Raw genomic sequence first — 16,788 nt, forward strand, 5'->3', positions numbered from 1 at the left:
GTGTGATGCTCTTACAATGGGTGGTCTCTGGAGTTATTGTGGGGCTGTCTTGTCACAATCCCAATGAGTTAGCTAGTCTTCCTCCGGGTGAAAGACCCTTTCCTTCCTTGCTTCCTGTTCCGATTGTCTGCTGAAAGGCTTGTTCTACTTCGTGCCAGTCCCTCTGCCTCTCTCAGCCTCACTGGCTGTTGACAGTCGAATGGTAAAGCCATGAACATTTTTTTTAAACTAAGAGTTGCAACCTCCTGCACATTGTTGCACCTCTCTTTAAACCAAACACATGTTCATCAGAGTCAAAAGAAAGAAGAAGTGGTTTTAGTTGTTAGTAGTGTGAATAACACTTAAAGATACTGTTGTCACTGATACTTTTCTTGTCATTTTTAGAAAGACCAGTACAAAGAAAGCTGTTTCCTTTGTACTTTGCACCACAACAAATTATTTAACAATAACATGATCCGTAACTACTGACAAATGAAGTACATGCCTTTTAATTCCCTTGCATTCAACTCAAGTTTTGCTTTCAGAACTGAATTCGCCTCTGTGTTGAAAACACAAAAAATCCTTTCTGAGAACTTCTCAAAATAACTTCCTGTGGGGCTCTTCTTGGATTGGAGCCAGAAATTATGACAGATGGAAAGACCGTGTGCGAAAAATAGTACGCGTGTTACTGCAAGCACGTCCTCTGACGAATAGTGGTCTTCAGTCAGTCTTCGAAACAGTGAGTGATGTTGATGTCTGTCTTGTTTACACCCACACAAACTTTGAGTTTCACATCTCAGCTATGATTTGAAATCCATCTCACAGTTCTAAAAATTAAACTGAGATTTCTGTTGTCATTGTATTTATTGTGTTTATGGATTGTGACAGCCATACTTGTTATGATTACATCACTATGAAAAAAACAACAACAAAAAAACAAGCAAACTTAATGTTAAACTTTAAACATGTTTATTGGGGTTGAAATGTGCGCAATCATATATACATATCTAATCTATGTAGCTTTAAGTACAAAAGAATCAAAGCAGTGAGACTGAAGGTGAATTCATGTACAACCTTTACATCTTGCAGATAATCATGCAAAGACAATTGCAGCTGCAGATAAAGACACTGCACAATAGCAGAATTTGACACTACACTTTAACACCTCAAGACCACTGTAAATATAAAAGATATAAGCATGATAAGCAAATGACCTGATATGGTTTACAAACTGCATTTAAACTTGCGCTCAAATTATGCTTTCATTTATATGATGCGAAATAAATTTGTTATTGCACTTTTGATCATCTGTAAACAAAAATATTTTGCTTTAAATAAAGATTGTCACAACATCACTGTTCAGTGCTTCTGGTACTGTAGCATATGCAAGCTTATCTCCAGCTAATCTAAAACTTTATCTCCAGCTAAATCAGCTGCATAAGTGTTGCAACTTAGGGAGGCTACGTAAATAGTCTCTGAAAACAGATTACTTGACTCATGGCTTTCAGAACTTAAAATTATTTTGAACAAAAATGGTTGTGTGCGATCATGTATTGGAGAACTACCTGCACCCCAATTATTGGTTGTTTATTAGAAAATGATTGATAAAATTGCAGTCTGTTATTTAGATCCACTTGATGTACATTTTACACCCTTCATCCCATTAAACATGTTGGGGGGGGGGGGGGGGGGGGGGGTGGCGTCATCATATATATACATACTTCATAAGCAAGCCAAGACGATGTTTCACAAAATGCTCTTCGTTTCCATCACTTTTAGACCAATGTACAACACATGATCCTTGTAAGAGCGTCGGCCACATTTTAGGCTGCGGCTTCAGCGAGGCAAAGAGTCTTTGAATATTTGTTTCCGTGTTGATTTATAAGAAAGACACACATTTTTTATCATTGACATAAGTTTCTCTTTGAACTCTCGACAAAGGAAGACATAGAGCAGTGGATCCATGCAGATGTTGGTGGTAGCGAGCCAGTGGCTGAGTTCCTTGGCAAACCTTAAATGCTCATAAGTGTTAGAGCACTGTGCGTCAGAATAGGTGACTTGCTCGGAAGTGTATGGGATCCTGATAATGTGGTATGGGCCAAATGAGATGAAAAACACAATGATGACGAGAAAAACACGCAGTTTGATTTTCTGCTTTCCCTGGCTGTTGTTGCTACCAGAGTTTCTGTAGGACTGGATGACTCTGTTTGCGATGCAGAAGTAGCAAACCACAATGACCACACTAACAAGCCAAAAGAATATGTTCAGGAGGAGAGATGTTTGTCCATGGAACTTAACTCCTGCTGGTCCTTTTAGAACCATGCATGTGGTGATTAATGATGCATTGGCAACTGATTTGTTCGTTAGAAGGATATTTGGCAAACCCGTGCCTCCGAACAGAACAACCCAGACTGTGGCAGATATCAATTTGCTCATGGTCAGACTTTGCCCAAACAACCTGCTGTGCGGCATCATGATCTTAAAGAAACGGTCCAGACTGATCAGCCCCAACAGAGCAATACAAGTGTACTGTGCATTGTAGAAGATGACAGCAAAAAAACGGCATGTCGCTCCAGATAGATGTTCCCATGTGCCAGGTAAGTCTCCTGCAGCTTTGATTGGGATCATCAAGGTCATAATTATGTCAGCAGCTACTAGATTTTTCAGGTACACCACAAAAGTGGAGGTAGACTTCAGATGCACAGACACCCATGCTGCTACGACATTCAGCAACAAGGCTATTGGGAACATCAAAAAGAAAAGAGTTGGGACTATGTAAGGGTTATAGTAAAATCTAGCACACTCTGATTGATTGAGAGATGTATGGAGTGATGGATCCACTGCATCTAAGGAAAATTAAAAGACAGATGGTTATTTTAATGACAAATTATTTCAACATTTGCAATTAAATCAAGAAGAATTGTGATCTTCTGGAAAACCGTCAAGTGTCTTTTCACTCTGTACTCACCTTGTTGGTTAACATTAAATTGTGGGTCCAAGTAATCAGCCATCATCTGTTATTTAGTCCATGCAAGTTATTGACTGGGGGGAAAACCAAGCAATGTTTTAAAGCTACAGGTTAGGTATATCATGGTATTTGTATTTTTTGTTACAATAACTATATCTTTTACAAATAAAATGCATCTTTTGTTTTAAATTAGGTTTATTTACTCCACAGACATACAGCCAAATGATAAAAGTCTAATTCTGTTTGTTCAGGGCGTACTCGTGGCGCAGCAGGTAGCGCAACCCATATACAGAGGCCTTAATCCTCACGCAGTTGACCCAGGTACAAATCCGACCCACGGTCTGCATGTCTCTCCCCCTCCACCACCCCACTTCCTGTCAGCCTACTTTCATAAAAAGCAAGCCACTAGAGTGGCAAAAAATCCCCCCCCCCTCTCCAAAAAAAAAAAAAAATGTCATAAAAAAAAATGTTGAAGGGCTTTTTGGGTCATTTCAATCGGTTTTAAAGCCTGCCACAATGTCTGTTTTTATGTTTTTTACATTAACAAATCAATTTATATGGCTTGATTGCTTATAGAGAAAATTGCCTTCAGTTTGTGACCTTCAGCTGCACTTGGGTTATATCCATCAAATGCACTTCCATTATGTTGCAAGACAATGACACAGAAAAACGAGCAAGAGAAGAAGAAGAATATTTTATTTGTCAACGCGTGTTACCACGGCGAAATTTCCCTATAGCTACTCTGGTTTTACATCACACATAATGAAGGCAATAAAACTGACAGACAAACATGCAACGAACAAGGGTTACATTTTTTTTTTTTTTGCGTTCCGGAAAGTCACAGATAAAGATAATGAGGTAGTAGGGTGCTTATTGAACAATGATGATTTGAGGCTTCGGTTACAGAAATGTGCAGTTAGATATTCAGAGACGATAGTGTGCAGTAGGCAGTAACATTAAGGTGATTGTAACATATGACAGGCTAGTAACAGTGGGGTGATTTTATAGCGTTGGACTGCAGCTATCAGGGGGCAATTGTCCTCACAGCTCTTAGGAAGAAACTGTTTCTAAGCTTATTTGTTTTGGCTTTGAGGCTTCTGAAGCGTTTACCTGATGGGAGAGGGGCAAACAGCGTATTGCCTGGGTGGGTGGGATCAGTAGAGATGCGTTCTTTTCAGTTTCCTGAGGAAGAAGAGCTGTTGTTGGGCCTTCTTCACCAGGTGGGAGGTGTTCGCAGTCCAAGAGAGGTCAGAGTAGATGTGAATGCCCAGGAACCTAATGTTGTCCACACGCTCCACCACCTTCCCCTGTATGTAAAGAGGAGCGTGTTCAGTCCTCCTGGACCTTATGTAGTCTATTATTACCTCCTTGGTCTTACTGGTGTTCAGTATCCAATTGCTCCAGGAGCATCACTGGGTGAGATTGCTGACCTCATCCCTTTAGTGGGACTCATCATTGGAGATGAGACCCACTACAGTGGTGTCGTCCGCAAACTTCACCACTGTGTTTGTGGGGTGGACAGCAGAACAGTCCTGAGTGAAAAGGGTGAAGAGGGCTGGGCTAAGGACACAGCCCTGCGGCGTTCCTGTGTTGAGGATCAGTGGAGCAGATGTGCGTTTCCCTATCCTCACCACCGGGGGTCTGTTGGTGAAGAAGTCACTAATCCAGGAGCAGAGAGGTGTGGATAGTCCCAAGTTGTGGAGCTTCAGAGCTGGCATGTCTGGTAGCACGGTGTTGAATGCTGAGGTGAAGTCCATGAAAAGCATAGGTGTTGGGCTGCTGCAGATGAGTCAGAGCTGAGTGAAGTGTTAACAAGACAGCGTCCTCTGTGGAGCGATTCTCCCTGTAGGTGAACTGCAGGTTGTCCAGGCCAGCAGGGATGGCGTCCTTGATGTACTTTAGGAGGATCCTCTCGAAGCAATTCATGATGACGGGGCTCAGAGAGATGGGATGATAGTCACTGAGGCAAGTGATGATTGGATTCTTGGGGACAGGCATAATAATGGATGATTTCAGACAGGCAGGGAGAGGTTGAAGATGTCTAGAAAGACCCCTGCTAGCTGGTCCGCACGCAATTTAAGCATCCGGGCTGACACCATGTCTGGACCTGCGGCTTTGTTGGTGTTTACCTTTTTCAGGGAAGAGGTCACTTGGTGGAGCTGCGGGACGAGAGGCTAATAGTGCTCCTCTGGCTGGGGAAGATGTTCAGGCTCCCTACAGCTTGGAGAGTTAAAGCATGCGAAGAAGCTGTTAAAAGTGTCAGGGAGAGCCGGACCATTGCTCAGCCGCTGGTTGGTGCGCTTGTAGTTTGTCATGTTTCTGATGCCTTTCCACATGTCGCGTGGATTGTTGCTGCTGAAGTGGTCTTTGATGCGCTGCTTGTACCTTTACTTGGCCTTCTGGATGCCTTTTTTGAGTATGCTTCTAGCCTATCTAGCAGATATAGATGCTGCATCCCAGGCCTTCAGCAGGGACCACACTGAGCTGTCCACCCATGGTTTCTGGATAGGAAACACTCTGATTGTCTTTGTGGGTAGGACAGCATCAGTGCAGAAGTGTATATAAGAAAGGACAGATGATGTGTAGCTTTCTAAGTCAGCGCACTCTTTAAATACATCCCAGTCAGTGATTTCAAAACAGACCTGTAGAGCTGAGAAGGAGTCTTCTGTCCAAACCTGAACTTTTTTTTTATCACCGGGCTGGTTCTGCAGGTCAGTGGCTTGTATCCAGGAATCAGGTCCACAGAGATGTGATCTGATGAACCAAAATGTGGGGCTGCAACAGCTTTGTATGCTGCTGGGATGTTACAGTGAATTTGATCTAATGTATTATTGTCTCTGGTCAGGAACTAAATAAATTTATGGAACTTTGGGAACTCAGACGTTAAATTTATATGGTTAAAGTCCCCAGCAATTATCATAGCCGCTTCTGGATTACTGTGCATTAGGCCAGTAACTAAGCAATAGAGTCCCTCAAGAGCTAACTTAGTATTAGCTCTCGGCCGGATGTACACTGAGCTGAGCTCTTTGGACTTGTCTGCACTTAACTGCAATGTATTCCAGGTCAGGTGAGCAGAAGGTTCCTACTACTTTTAGCGAAGTTCACCAGGTGTTGTGTATGTAAATTGCCAGACCTCCTCCCTTTGTCTTCCCGGAAAAGCGTGTGTGCCTCCAATCCTACCGCTTCGTCAGGGATGCTGCCGTCTAACCACGATCCTGTGAAAAACGCTACACAGCTGTCCATCTTGCGCGCAGCGGTTCTTAACCAGATCTTGTTAAGTTTGTTGGCGAGGGATCTTATGTTGGCCAGCGTGAGGCTCAGAAGTGTTGGTCTGTATGGGTTAGCGTTTAGTCGAGTCAGCCGGCTTGCCTGACAGCCTCGGCATCTCCTTCTTCGCTTACCCCGTTTCCTTGGTTTCCAAGGCGGATAGAGTGGAGCCTCCTTTGTCCATTGCAGATCGGGGTGAATAAAGTCCTGATTCCACGGTCGATACAGATTTTGAACTCCCAGGTTGGGTTGCAGTTCCAACAGCTCCTCTCCCCTGTATTGAATTAGAGCTTGGAGTGGTGATAACATGAGTTGAAACACAAAAAGAATCAGAAAAGCACCTCGGCGGCTGCGGATCTCTGCGCCACCGCCATCTTGAATTTTGGCCTTATGTGTTCCCCAAATGTGTATCCCAAATGGCTCAAATAGATCAAAATAAAGGTTTGGAGAGGCCCAGTCTAAGTCTAGACTCAAAGCCAATTAAGGTAATACCAATGCATTTTAAACAGACTGCGTATTCTTGAAAACCCCTCAATTTGGCTAAAACAAAATCCCTTTACAAAGAACGGTGGCTCAAAGTTCTTTTGCAGCGGAACTCTGTAACACTTATCTGAAAGGCTTGAGGGCAATATTGGTCTGAATGGCACACCCATCCTCCATTAAATTATCTAATTTTCAACATGTATTTTTATATACCTGGGTTAACTTTGTGTGACATTACAATGCGTCTGATTATCTGAAATGCTTAACAAAAATGTCAAAACAAAGGAAACGTATAAGTGGGAATTTAGTCCCCCCCCCCCCCTCCCACCGTATGTCAGGTATTTTGAAAACTGCACCAAGTTGTCCTGCAGCCTAAAGGCAACCACGGAGATTAATTCAGATTTTGTTACCATATTTGAGCAACACATGCTTTGCTTAAATACATATCTCTGTTAAACAAAAAATGTCAAAGTGTAACAAGTTGGAACTGCATCAGGTTTATGTCCTGAAATGAACAGCTATTAATTTGCATGTGTATACCATCACTTTGTTTAGTTTGCTATTTCAATAGATGTAGACATTATCTCTCTGAATAGCTACACTTATTTTTACAGTACAACCTTTTCAGTAAAAGTCTATTTTCTTATTATTTACTCATACAACCAGATAAGCAACAGGTGATCCAAGTTTACTAGGAGCAACACGTAAAGACTTTTCAATGAGAAACTTTACAGATGACTTAGCAAATGACTTTAACAAGCAAGCATCTGCATAAATATTATCCTGTTATTAATAACAAGGCAACACATTATAGTAACATTGTATGCATGTGACCTGTAGTGTGTTAAATCAGTAGCTGTGACATAACAAAGTAATTATTTACTTTCTTTGCAGGTGATCTGTCAGTCAGGTATAACAACCTTAAAAATGTAAATTTTAAATATACACTGCTGTGGAGAACATAAACATATATTTATTTACCTTGCAAAACACATTACATCTTTTGTTTAAATATAGAATATTAATTCATATAAAATAGGCTACTTTTTTGGTAAATAGACACGTTAAAGTACAGGACTTGACGTATTTAGGCCTGGTTCCTTATTTTGAAAAGATTAAAAATATTTCTTAAACACTAAGTAAAAGTTTAGTTTTTCGCAGCAAACCAATCTGCTCAGCTTTATATAAAACATATATTTCTTTTTCTTCTATGGTCAGTTTAATCAGCAGTCACTAGGACCACCTCGCAAGCTTTTCTTTGTTTATCATAACTAACAATAAGAAAAAAATGAACATTTGTTTTGATGAAAACTTACTGAAACGGACTTCAATTTTTCAAGCAGACGGGTACCAGTTGGATCAGTCTGACCGTGATATGCTATTGTAGGTGCTTAAGAACCCCATCTGATTTTCCTAGAAAACAAATTCAACTTGCAGCTGGATTAAGACTGGTAATTTTGCAGGACATATGCAAAAATAGGTAAAGCATAATGGTGTTTTCCAAAAACAAACCAGACACATGGCATCCAGCTGACATGGAGACCTAAGCTGCAGGCTGATGTCTTTGATGTTTTAGTTCAGGTCTCCTGGTGTTTTCTTTAAACACACATGAACGTCATATATCAACCATTATGGGTTAGCTTTTTCTGGCCCATTTATGTAATTTATTGTCGTTTATGAAGAATAACATTTTACCTTGACATACTTATCATCATGTGCGTGATCAGAGGTGGGTAGAGTAGCAAAAAACTTTGCTCAAGAAGTGTTACTCAGTTAACTAAAAGTAGTTAAATCTGAGTAATAATATGAGTAAAAGTAAAAAGTACAGTGCAGTAATGCTACTCCAAAAAGTACATTTTGTTAAAAAAATAATGTAACTAAGTAACTAGTTATTACCAAACCTCTGTGCGTGATTAGCATTACAGCTTAAGTCCCTAATCTTTGGTACTAGCATACCACAAGCTTTTATTTTCATGTAGGTTAAAACACATGACCTCTGCACCCATGCTCAGCTGATGTGGTGGTTATTTCATGGGTTCTTAACCAATTTTTTCACCTTGAACAGCAAAAAGTTTAGCCCCAGCTTTCTTGTTTAAAGCTCATGATTGCATGGGGGAAAATGGAGACAGTAAAACATAAATGACAGAAAAATAAATTAATTGTCACATGTGTTCTCTCATAAAATGTGTCTGACTTTTGTTTTCTTTCAGCATTCATATTCCATTCCGGGTTTATTGGTGGTTATTTTTTTTTTTGTGTTTATGCCTCCTAATTTTAACGTTTCAACACTGAGGGGCGCCGGACAAATTAGTTTTTATGTGTCGTTTTGGCTTTCACATCCAAGCTACACAGACTTCAGCTTTAATGTGCTAATTGTCATATTTTAAAAATCTATTTTACTACTTATTTCACTTTGCTTTGCAATGATAAGATAACTAGTGGAATTTCCAAATTGCTCTGTTCAATGACAGAACCTTATGAGTGAAAGCTTTGATGAGGTACAGACCTTTAATAGTCCAAGTAAACAATTTATTACGGAATCCCTAAGATTCATCAGCCAATTTGGATTTTGGGGTCAGTTTGTGAAAAGAAACCCTCTTCTACTTAAAATATTATCTTGAAGGGAATGCCTGTCTGTCTTGTTTAACTTGGAAGATGGGGATTTGGACTTTTGAGTAAAAAGTGAACGCACAAAAAATTAAATCCTTCACACAAACATGCTGTCAGTGGTATTTTATTTTTGTTCTCTTTTTTGTCTTTCTGCAACAAACAGAACACGATAAAACAATTACAAAATTCTAATTTAAAATGTCTAATAGTTTGGTGGCAGTTAGTCTTTACTGAGAATATACTTAAAAACAGTTTTAGAACCAAGATCATCAGACAACCTTTCATCCTAAAAGATGTTGATCCACATTAGGTCACTAGAGGGCTGTGCAACACAAACTTTAAAACCAACATTGCCTGGCTGTTTTTCCTCCTTATAAGCCATATTTAAACTTGACAAAGTCTCCTTTTTGACTAGTGCCCACTTTTGTTTTTCCACTTGCTCTTAATACAGATACCTAATCCTTTCCTATCGTGTAAGTCGTTTTTTCTTTGTAGTCCTTGCACATAGGAACATAGATAAATAGATCTAGGCAGGCATTTGTAGAAGCAACCCAAAGGGCTAGGTCTAGCTATATCTGCAGCTTTTCTTGATTACACAGTAAGTGCAATGGGAAAAACAAAAGATGAACCTGAAATACCAGTTGTTGGCTGTCTTCTTTCTTTGGCTGTTGTGATCTAGATATAGCAGAACGATCAGCTCACTGAAAAGCACAAAGAAAGCGTCTCCATAAAGCTCACCACATACCTCTCAAGACTCTATCCAAATGGACCCATCAGAGACAAGCAGATCTCTCCTGAGTCTCTATGAAGAGTTTCATCAGTTAGAATGATACTTGGGACAGCCCCAAATAGCACACCCCAAACAAACGGGGACAAATTTTGTTCCAGTGCCTTTACACTAGCCCAAACAATTTGGAGCAAGTGGTCAAGCCTGATAAGACCCATCGAGGCAATGCTCCTGTGCAAACTAGTGTAGAAAATGACTCTTGTGTAATGGCAGGTAAACACTTTAATGTGAAAATTAGCCCCAAAAAAACAGGCTTGCTGCCAGTGGAGGGACGGTCACTGTTAACCAGAACGTTTTTGAGATACTCTATAAAGGTGGAGACTGACCAGAGATCAAAGGGCACCAGCACTGCAGCTCCATTGAGTAATAATGCAAACAGGAAAATGATGAACAAAAGGCAGGGAACAACAATATGCATGGTCTCAAAGCTTGAAGGGGTGCAGTCATGGATGGTTGAGGCCTGCTTGTACCTCCTCAAAATCTGTTTGAAAACAGAAAATCATGAACAAGCTTGAGAAATGCACAAATAAAACCATAATAAAAGCATTTGAGTTGCTTCTTTTGATCATCATTGATTAACTTGTAACTAATCTGTCCTTGCAAACCATCCATCCATCCATTTTCTTACTCGCTTTATCCCTCATGGGGTCGCGACGGGTGCTGGTGCCTATCTCCAGCATTTCAATGGGTGAGAGGCGGGGTACACCCTGAACAGGTCGCTAGTCTGTCCTTGCAAACCATGAGTTCCTTTAAATCAAGGTTAAAAGACAATGTCTTTAGAGTTGCCTTTAAATGTTAATATGGAAGTTTGTAGTCCAACTTGTCTTATATCTTGGCCTGCTGCTACTACTCCACTGCAATGTGCTTTCCTCTGTATGTTTTTCTCTCTGTCTCTGTAATGTTCTTTCTTTCCTCTGTAATGTTTTCTTTTTTCATGTACACTTGAACACTGAACTGCATGTACACTTTGAATCGCCTAGTTACTGACAAGGGCTTTATAAATAAACTTGCCTTGCCTTGCAACAAAACATCTTGACTAAAGCAACAATGTGAAATTAGAAGAGTTAGACTGCACTTACGTCAGCTTAGGAGAGGGTCAGGACCAGGTTCTGAAATTGGCTGGAACAACTTACTGATTTATCAAGGGAGGGGAATGACTCCTGCTTTACATTTCATTCCAGCTCTCCCAGCCATATCTGCTTTGCAATTGTCATTAGGTGAGAAGACCTTTGTTGCAGTGTCCAACCAGAGCATTTGAATGCACCCTGACATTTGATCCTGCAACATCCACTCCTGACACCAAGGAATGGAAATTATGTAGTAGTTGTTGTTCTAGTTCACACTCTATAAATCAAACACGTTGATGGCTATGTCATACAGGCACAGCAAAATACTAACAATGCCACTCAACTTCACACACACACACAATTGCAGTATTTTCTGTCTTCTCTTGAGGGATGTCCCTATCAACATGTGTTCCCCCCGATACTTATTTAAATAATTTATGTTTTGGCATTTTCTGCACCTCATAGTTTTATCATTTGTTTTTGAAGAAATATCCCCCTCAGCACACAGTCATACATCGCATTCTGTAGGGCTTTACATTTGTTTTGTCGCTGTGGTGTTTTTGCGTTTGAGTGGTTTCTTACGTTTTGTACTTTAAGTTTCCTTAGTCATATTCATATTCAGGTTTTATTCAACCCAACGCTATTCTGTTGTCATCCTGTTCACTTATTGCTCATGTGTTTCTTTGTATTCTTTGTAATGTATTTCGAGGTTGCTCATTTGTTGCCAACGTTTTTTTTTTTAACATTCATTATCTTGGTTTTCTTTGGTTGCTCAGTTTTTTAGCACTGTTGCCTTGGAGCAAGCAAATCCTGGAATCAAAACCTGACCTGGGGTTTTTCCCATGCGTAGGTTGCGTGTTCTCCCCATGCATACGTGAGCTTTCTTTGGTTACTCCTGCTTTTCCCCCGCAGTCCAATATGCATGTTAGGTTAATTTGTCTAAATCGACTCCAGAAAGTAATGTGTCTGTGCACGGTTGGTTGTCCTGTGTGGCGACCTGTCCAGGGTTTACCCCACCTCTTGCCCAATGAATGCTGGAAATGTGATCTATATCCAAATGTATATAGATCATAAGAGGTTGGTTTGCTCTCCTTTCGTGTTGGACATTCCTGTTACTATGATTATGTCTTGCTGGTTGCTCTTTGTTGTTTCACCTTAATGTTCCCTAAAGCTTTTGTAGCTCTGTTTACTTTGTGAATCAATGCTTAGATGCTGGTCATGCCAAATTCCGACCCTATTATCAGTATGTTTCAAGTGAAATCAAGATTATTCTTACCAGGCAAATTTTTCCAATATGGTATTGTTTGATTTTGGTAAACCTGTGTGAACTTCAGTCTCACTTTTCTCTTCGAAACTGAAATGAATGGCTGCTGCTGCTGAAGCCCGTCTGCTGCAAGGCTGACATGTCTGTGCATTCAGAAATGGTGATCTCCGTTGCTTGGTTGTAACAAGTGGTTATTTAAGCTTCTGCTAACTGCCTTTCTATCACCTGTAACCTGTCCGGTCTTCTCTTTTCTCACATCAACATTGCATTTTCGTGCAGCAAACTGCTGCTTACTATATATTTAACCATTTTTCCCGACAGTTGTCTGTAAAGCCAAGAGAGGGCAGAAGATAAAACCCCCAGTAGATCAGCAGTTTCTGTAACTTTTGTCACCATCTTGCTTTGTGATAGTAACATTGGTACTGCTGGCAGACGGCACAACAATGTTTATGTCTGCTAATCGTGCCTGGTGCAAAATTCTTTTCTGGCTCAAAAAGGACAATATAAACTCTATCAGGATGAATGCTTGGCTAATATTGTTTTATTTGGCAATGTTTTTTGTGTGTTTTCTTTTTGTGGTCATCTCCCCCCTATTCTAATGCTGAGTTTGAACTTCAGCCAGTCATCTTCACCAAAGATAACTGCATAAACTCTGATACGGCCATGTTGTTGATGAAGTTGCAGTTTGGGTGAACAAGCACGTACATATCTGGAGTCTGACAGCAGGTACTATTAAATTTTTAAAGTGTTTAATAAAGTATGTTGTAACATCAACAGAAGGCTCATGGTTAGTGGCACAACTCAACCAGAAAACAAAACAAAAAAAAAGACATAAAGTCTTTAAAACATAATCAGAAGGGAAAACATATTTACAACACAACCTTATAAAACCCACAGTGAAATAAGTGTGAGATCTCATACACACTGACACTATATATTTTATATTTCACTCATTAGATTTCCCTAAAACGAGTTTCATTCTTCTTTTTTATCCTCAGTTGTCATGGTGATATAGAGGAGATACTTCCTGTTAAAAACAGGAAGAGGAAACTGACCCACCCATTGCAACTTTTTTCAAGAAAAAGATTTTAAACAATTTTTTTTTTTATTCTTTGGGTGACTTGATTATATATGATTACCTCACCTTATATTTGGTTATGTTTCTTTTTCTTCTTCAAACTATACATCTTCTCATGTCACAATGCTAAATGAACTCCTATTTCTCAATAACTGGACATTTTAGGTGCCCTATAGTCTGTTAACATACAATTTACATTTTCTGTGCCCTACCATAGAACTAACTTATGCCCGCTGGTTTTAAGAGGCCGCAGATGAGTATGTGTCTTTAACTGACCCTCTCTCTGTTAACCAGCTGCAGGTACCAGGAGACAGCCTCAGGGTCTTGAACAAAGTCATCCTGAAGGACTGACAGAGGAAGAAGTAGATCAGAGGGTCCAGTATGGCATTTAGGGAAGAGAGGAAAAGTGTGCTTTCCTTTAGCTGAAAGAAGAAAAGCTTGAACTTGCAATCAAAGAGAACCCCTCTGGTCTGGCTCATTGTGTACGGGATTCGGGCAAAGTGAAACGGCACAAAGCACACAAAGAACACTGCTAGCACCAGGAATACATTTGCATTCATTTTTCTCTTGGCTTGGGGAGACTTCCGAGTTGATTCGCTTCTTTCTGCTAAAGATATTGTCCCTTCAGTGCTGTGGGATTTAGTGCGTGAGTAGGATTTGTACAGCTCTTTGGAAATCAGAGTGTAACATATTATCACAGTAATGAAGTTTCCCCAGAAAACCACTTGACAGACGTGATTTACCACCTCGTGCCAAAACAGGCCAGCTTCTGTCTTCAGATCACCACACTTAAAATAGGGAGAAGTTGGGGATTTTCGTGTAAGGATCACATTCGGCAGACAGAGAATCAGCAAAAAGCTCCAGACCGCCCCTGAGAGGAGTTTCCTGCGGGCCAGCCGGGCAGAGTTGGTGCCCCTGAACGGCATCAGGGTCTTTATGCAGCGATCGATGCTGATGAGCCCAAAGAAAAGAATGCTGATGTACATTGTGAGGTAAAACAACACAGATGAGACTCGACACACAAAGATCTTCATGTAGGATGGCGCCATGTTGGAGTCTGACAGCATCTGCGAAAATAGTGTTGAATCTTTTAGGTTTTCGTCGGTTGACATCCATTTTATATTCACACAAGCTGAGTTAATTTGGAGCTTACTGAATCTCATTCATTAAATGGAGAAAACACTTTTTTTACCCCACACATTCACCCATGATTTATTATTTCCAGATTTCCAGAATCTTCTACTTGTTGAGCAATTGACTCAATATTTCTGGCATCAGGAATTTAAAACGAGATAAATACTACCTTAAAAGATAAAATATTTAAACAGCCTGCCACACGTATTGGCACCAGGGACAGACAAAAAATATATATATTTTAAGCTTTTCTTCTGGTAATTTTGATAGTTGTGGCGTACAACTAATGGCACAAAATATGTTGTTTTTGAGTGCTTCTGTTCTTCTCTACTCTTCCTCCAGACATTCATTTCCAGATCAAATCCAAAATTTACTTTATCTCAGAAGAGGATTTGGCATGACCAAGCAACAGTGCAGATTTTATTTTCAGTTTAGCCCAAGCAAGATGTTCCTGATGTTGTCTGCGACTCAGGAATAGCTTCAAACAAAGAATGTAATAGTTGTAGTTCATGTCCTGGATACCTCTGTGTCGTGGTTCTTGAAGTACTGACTGTAGCGTCTGTCCACACTTTATGAATCTCCTCCAAGTTGCTAAATGTGCTTTTTTTAACAAGTCGATAAAAATCACAGTTAACCTTGCTGCTTGTGCGCATTTCTTTACCATAAAGCTACACAACCTTCCATTACTTTTCTTTGCAGATGACACTCTGTGAACAACCGGCTCCTTTAGCGCCGACCTTATTTTTTTTACCCTCTTGTGGAAGGTGTCAATGAGAAACAAAATTTTAGGTTTTTATTTTTGTGAGCCATACTAATAAGAAAATGATAGAAAAAAAGCTTGAGATTTATGACTCTATGTGTAATGAATGTAGATAATATATAAGCTTCACTTCAGAACTGAATATCTGAAGCAAATTAATCTTATCAACCTGATTACCAGTGAGATTTTTTTTCTGACTCCCTGATCACTATATATATATATATATATAAAAAAATAAATACAAAAATTGTGAAACAAATAAAAATCATGTGGAACTAATAATTTTATGAAATAATTGTAAATTCTTAAGTCAAATGTATTGTCTTTTAAAACCATAGATCGATTGATTTTAAGTTTTTTTTTAACCCTCCCTTACCAGGGGTGGCAACACATGTAGTAGCTGCAGAATTTTTACACGAGCTACTGGATGTAAAAATGACAAACCTTGAAGGGGAACGTCAGCGTCATGACGACATCTGCGACAACAATATTCTTCAGGTAAATAATGAAGTGAGACTTAGACGGGATGCGAAAAAACACCCACACTGCCACAGAATTAAGAGTGAGTCCCACCAGAAAAAGACAGGAGTACAAAACGGGTAAAACCACCGTCTTAAAAAAGTTGTCACGAGAACAGGTGCTGTTGGTTTGATTGCTGGAGAGCAGGGGGTAGGTTATATTTCCATCCATATGTGTGGCTAAAAATAAGAACAAATAAATGTGAGTCATCTAGAATAAAAATCAATATAACAAAAAAAATCAGGACAAAATCAAATATTGTTTCACATTTTTTAAAGCTGTAATATTGTTTAACTTTAACACAATTTATTCTAACAGTAGCTGAAGATGTATAATTGAACACAGCCTTCTGTAGCATTTGATTAATATCCAGAGTTCAAATGCCTTAATAAACTGCAGGATCGGTTTCTTACTAAGAAAAATGTTCTGTCAGTAAAATCAGATTTGTTGTCATGAATTTAGTGTAAGCTTCTGTAACCAACCTGATAGTTTTGATGATGCGTATCAGTGCGATGTCTTGCTCTCTCTCCTCAGTATCCTGCCTAGATGGCATGTTCTGTTGGCTTTCTGCTGGTTCGTGCATGTGTTGTTCTAAACAGGATTTTGTTACTGGGTCATCACAGGATGTCATTCTCATTTCTCCTTTCTTTTTCATGTGACAACAAAAACTAGCACAATAACATTTCTGAGTGTATTTAAACAGCTAATTAGAAGACTTTGGAGGTTTTTGTAATGTAGGGGATGGTTACCCGAATCTCTTAAAATTGAATTTCGAAACATGAAAACTGTACCATCTATCAAACACTAAATTATTTTCAGTAACGTGTGTGCAGTGTTTATTTTAAAGCATTTGACCTCTGTTATAGAGACAT

The 16,788-nt window shown here is 39.7% G+C and overlaps 2 protein-coding genes and 1 pseudogene across 2 annotated transcripts; all 3 read right to left on the reverse strand.

The window, feature by feature from the left end:
* Positions 1 to 1,815: 1,815 nt before the first annotated feature.
* Positions 1,816 to 5,283, reverse strand: LOC118566769 (P2Y purinoceptor 13-like). Its single transcript, XM_036150159.1, has 2 exons — positions 5,223 to 5,283; positions 1,816 to 2,825 (listed from the first exon to the last, which is right to left on the reverse strand). The coding sequence occupies exons 1-2, from the start codon at positions 5,281 to 5,283 to the stop codon at positions 1,816 to 1,818; spliced, it is 1,071 nt and encodes a 356-aa protein (XP_036006052.1).
* A 4,435-nt stretch (positions 5,284 to 9,718) lies between these two features.
* Positions 9,719 to 13,132, reverse strand: LOC118566770 (annotated as a pseudogene).
* Positions 13,133 to 13,161: 29 nt separating this feature from the next.
* LOC105932601 (P2Y purinoceptor 12) lies at positions 13,162 to 16,486 on the reverse strand. Its single transcript, XM_012871831.3, has 3 exons — positions 16,399 to 16,486; positions 15,842 to 16,095; positions 13,162 to 14,570 (listed from the first exon to the last, which is right to left on the reverse strand). Exons 2-3 carry the CDS (start codon positions 16,085 to 16,087, stop codon positions 13,743 to 13,745), a joined length of 1,074 nt encoding a protein of 357 aa, XP_012727285.2. The 5' UTR covers positions 16,088 to 16,095; positions 16,399 to 16,486; the 3' UTR covers positions 13,162 to 13,742.
* Positions 16,487 to 16,788: the final 302 nt, after the last annotated feature.

Source organism: Fundulus heteroclitus, chromosome 18, assembly GCF_011125445.2.
Source record: "Fundulus heteroclitus isolate FHET01 chromosome 18, MU-UCD_Fhet_4.1, whole genome shotgun sequence".
NCBI classification, from domain to species: domain Eukaryota; kingdom Metazoa; phylum Chordata; class Actinopteri; order Cyprinodontiformes; family Fundulidae; genus Fundulus; species Fundulus heteroclitus.

Coding starts and splice junctions, on each gene's coding strand:
- LOC118566769 (XM_036150159.1), bottom strand. CDS start 5,283: ATGTGGAAAGGCATCAGAAACATGACAAACTACAAGCGCACCAACCAG. Junction 2,826..5,222: donor CAACCAGCGGCTGAGCAATG/GTCCGGCTCTCC, acceptor AATTTTCCTTAG/ATGCAGTGGATCCATCACTC.
- LOC105932601 (XM_012871831.3), bottom strand. CDS start 16,087: ATGGATGGAAATATAACCTACCCCCTGCTCTCCAGCAATCAAACCAAC. Junction 14,571..15,841: donor CGCTGACGTTCCCCTTCAAG/GTTTGTCATTTT, acceptor CTATTTTCGCAG/ATGCTGTCAGACTCCAACAT.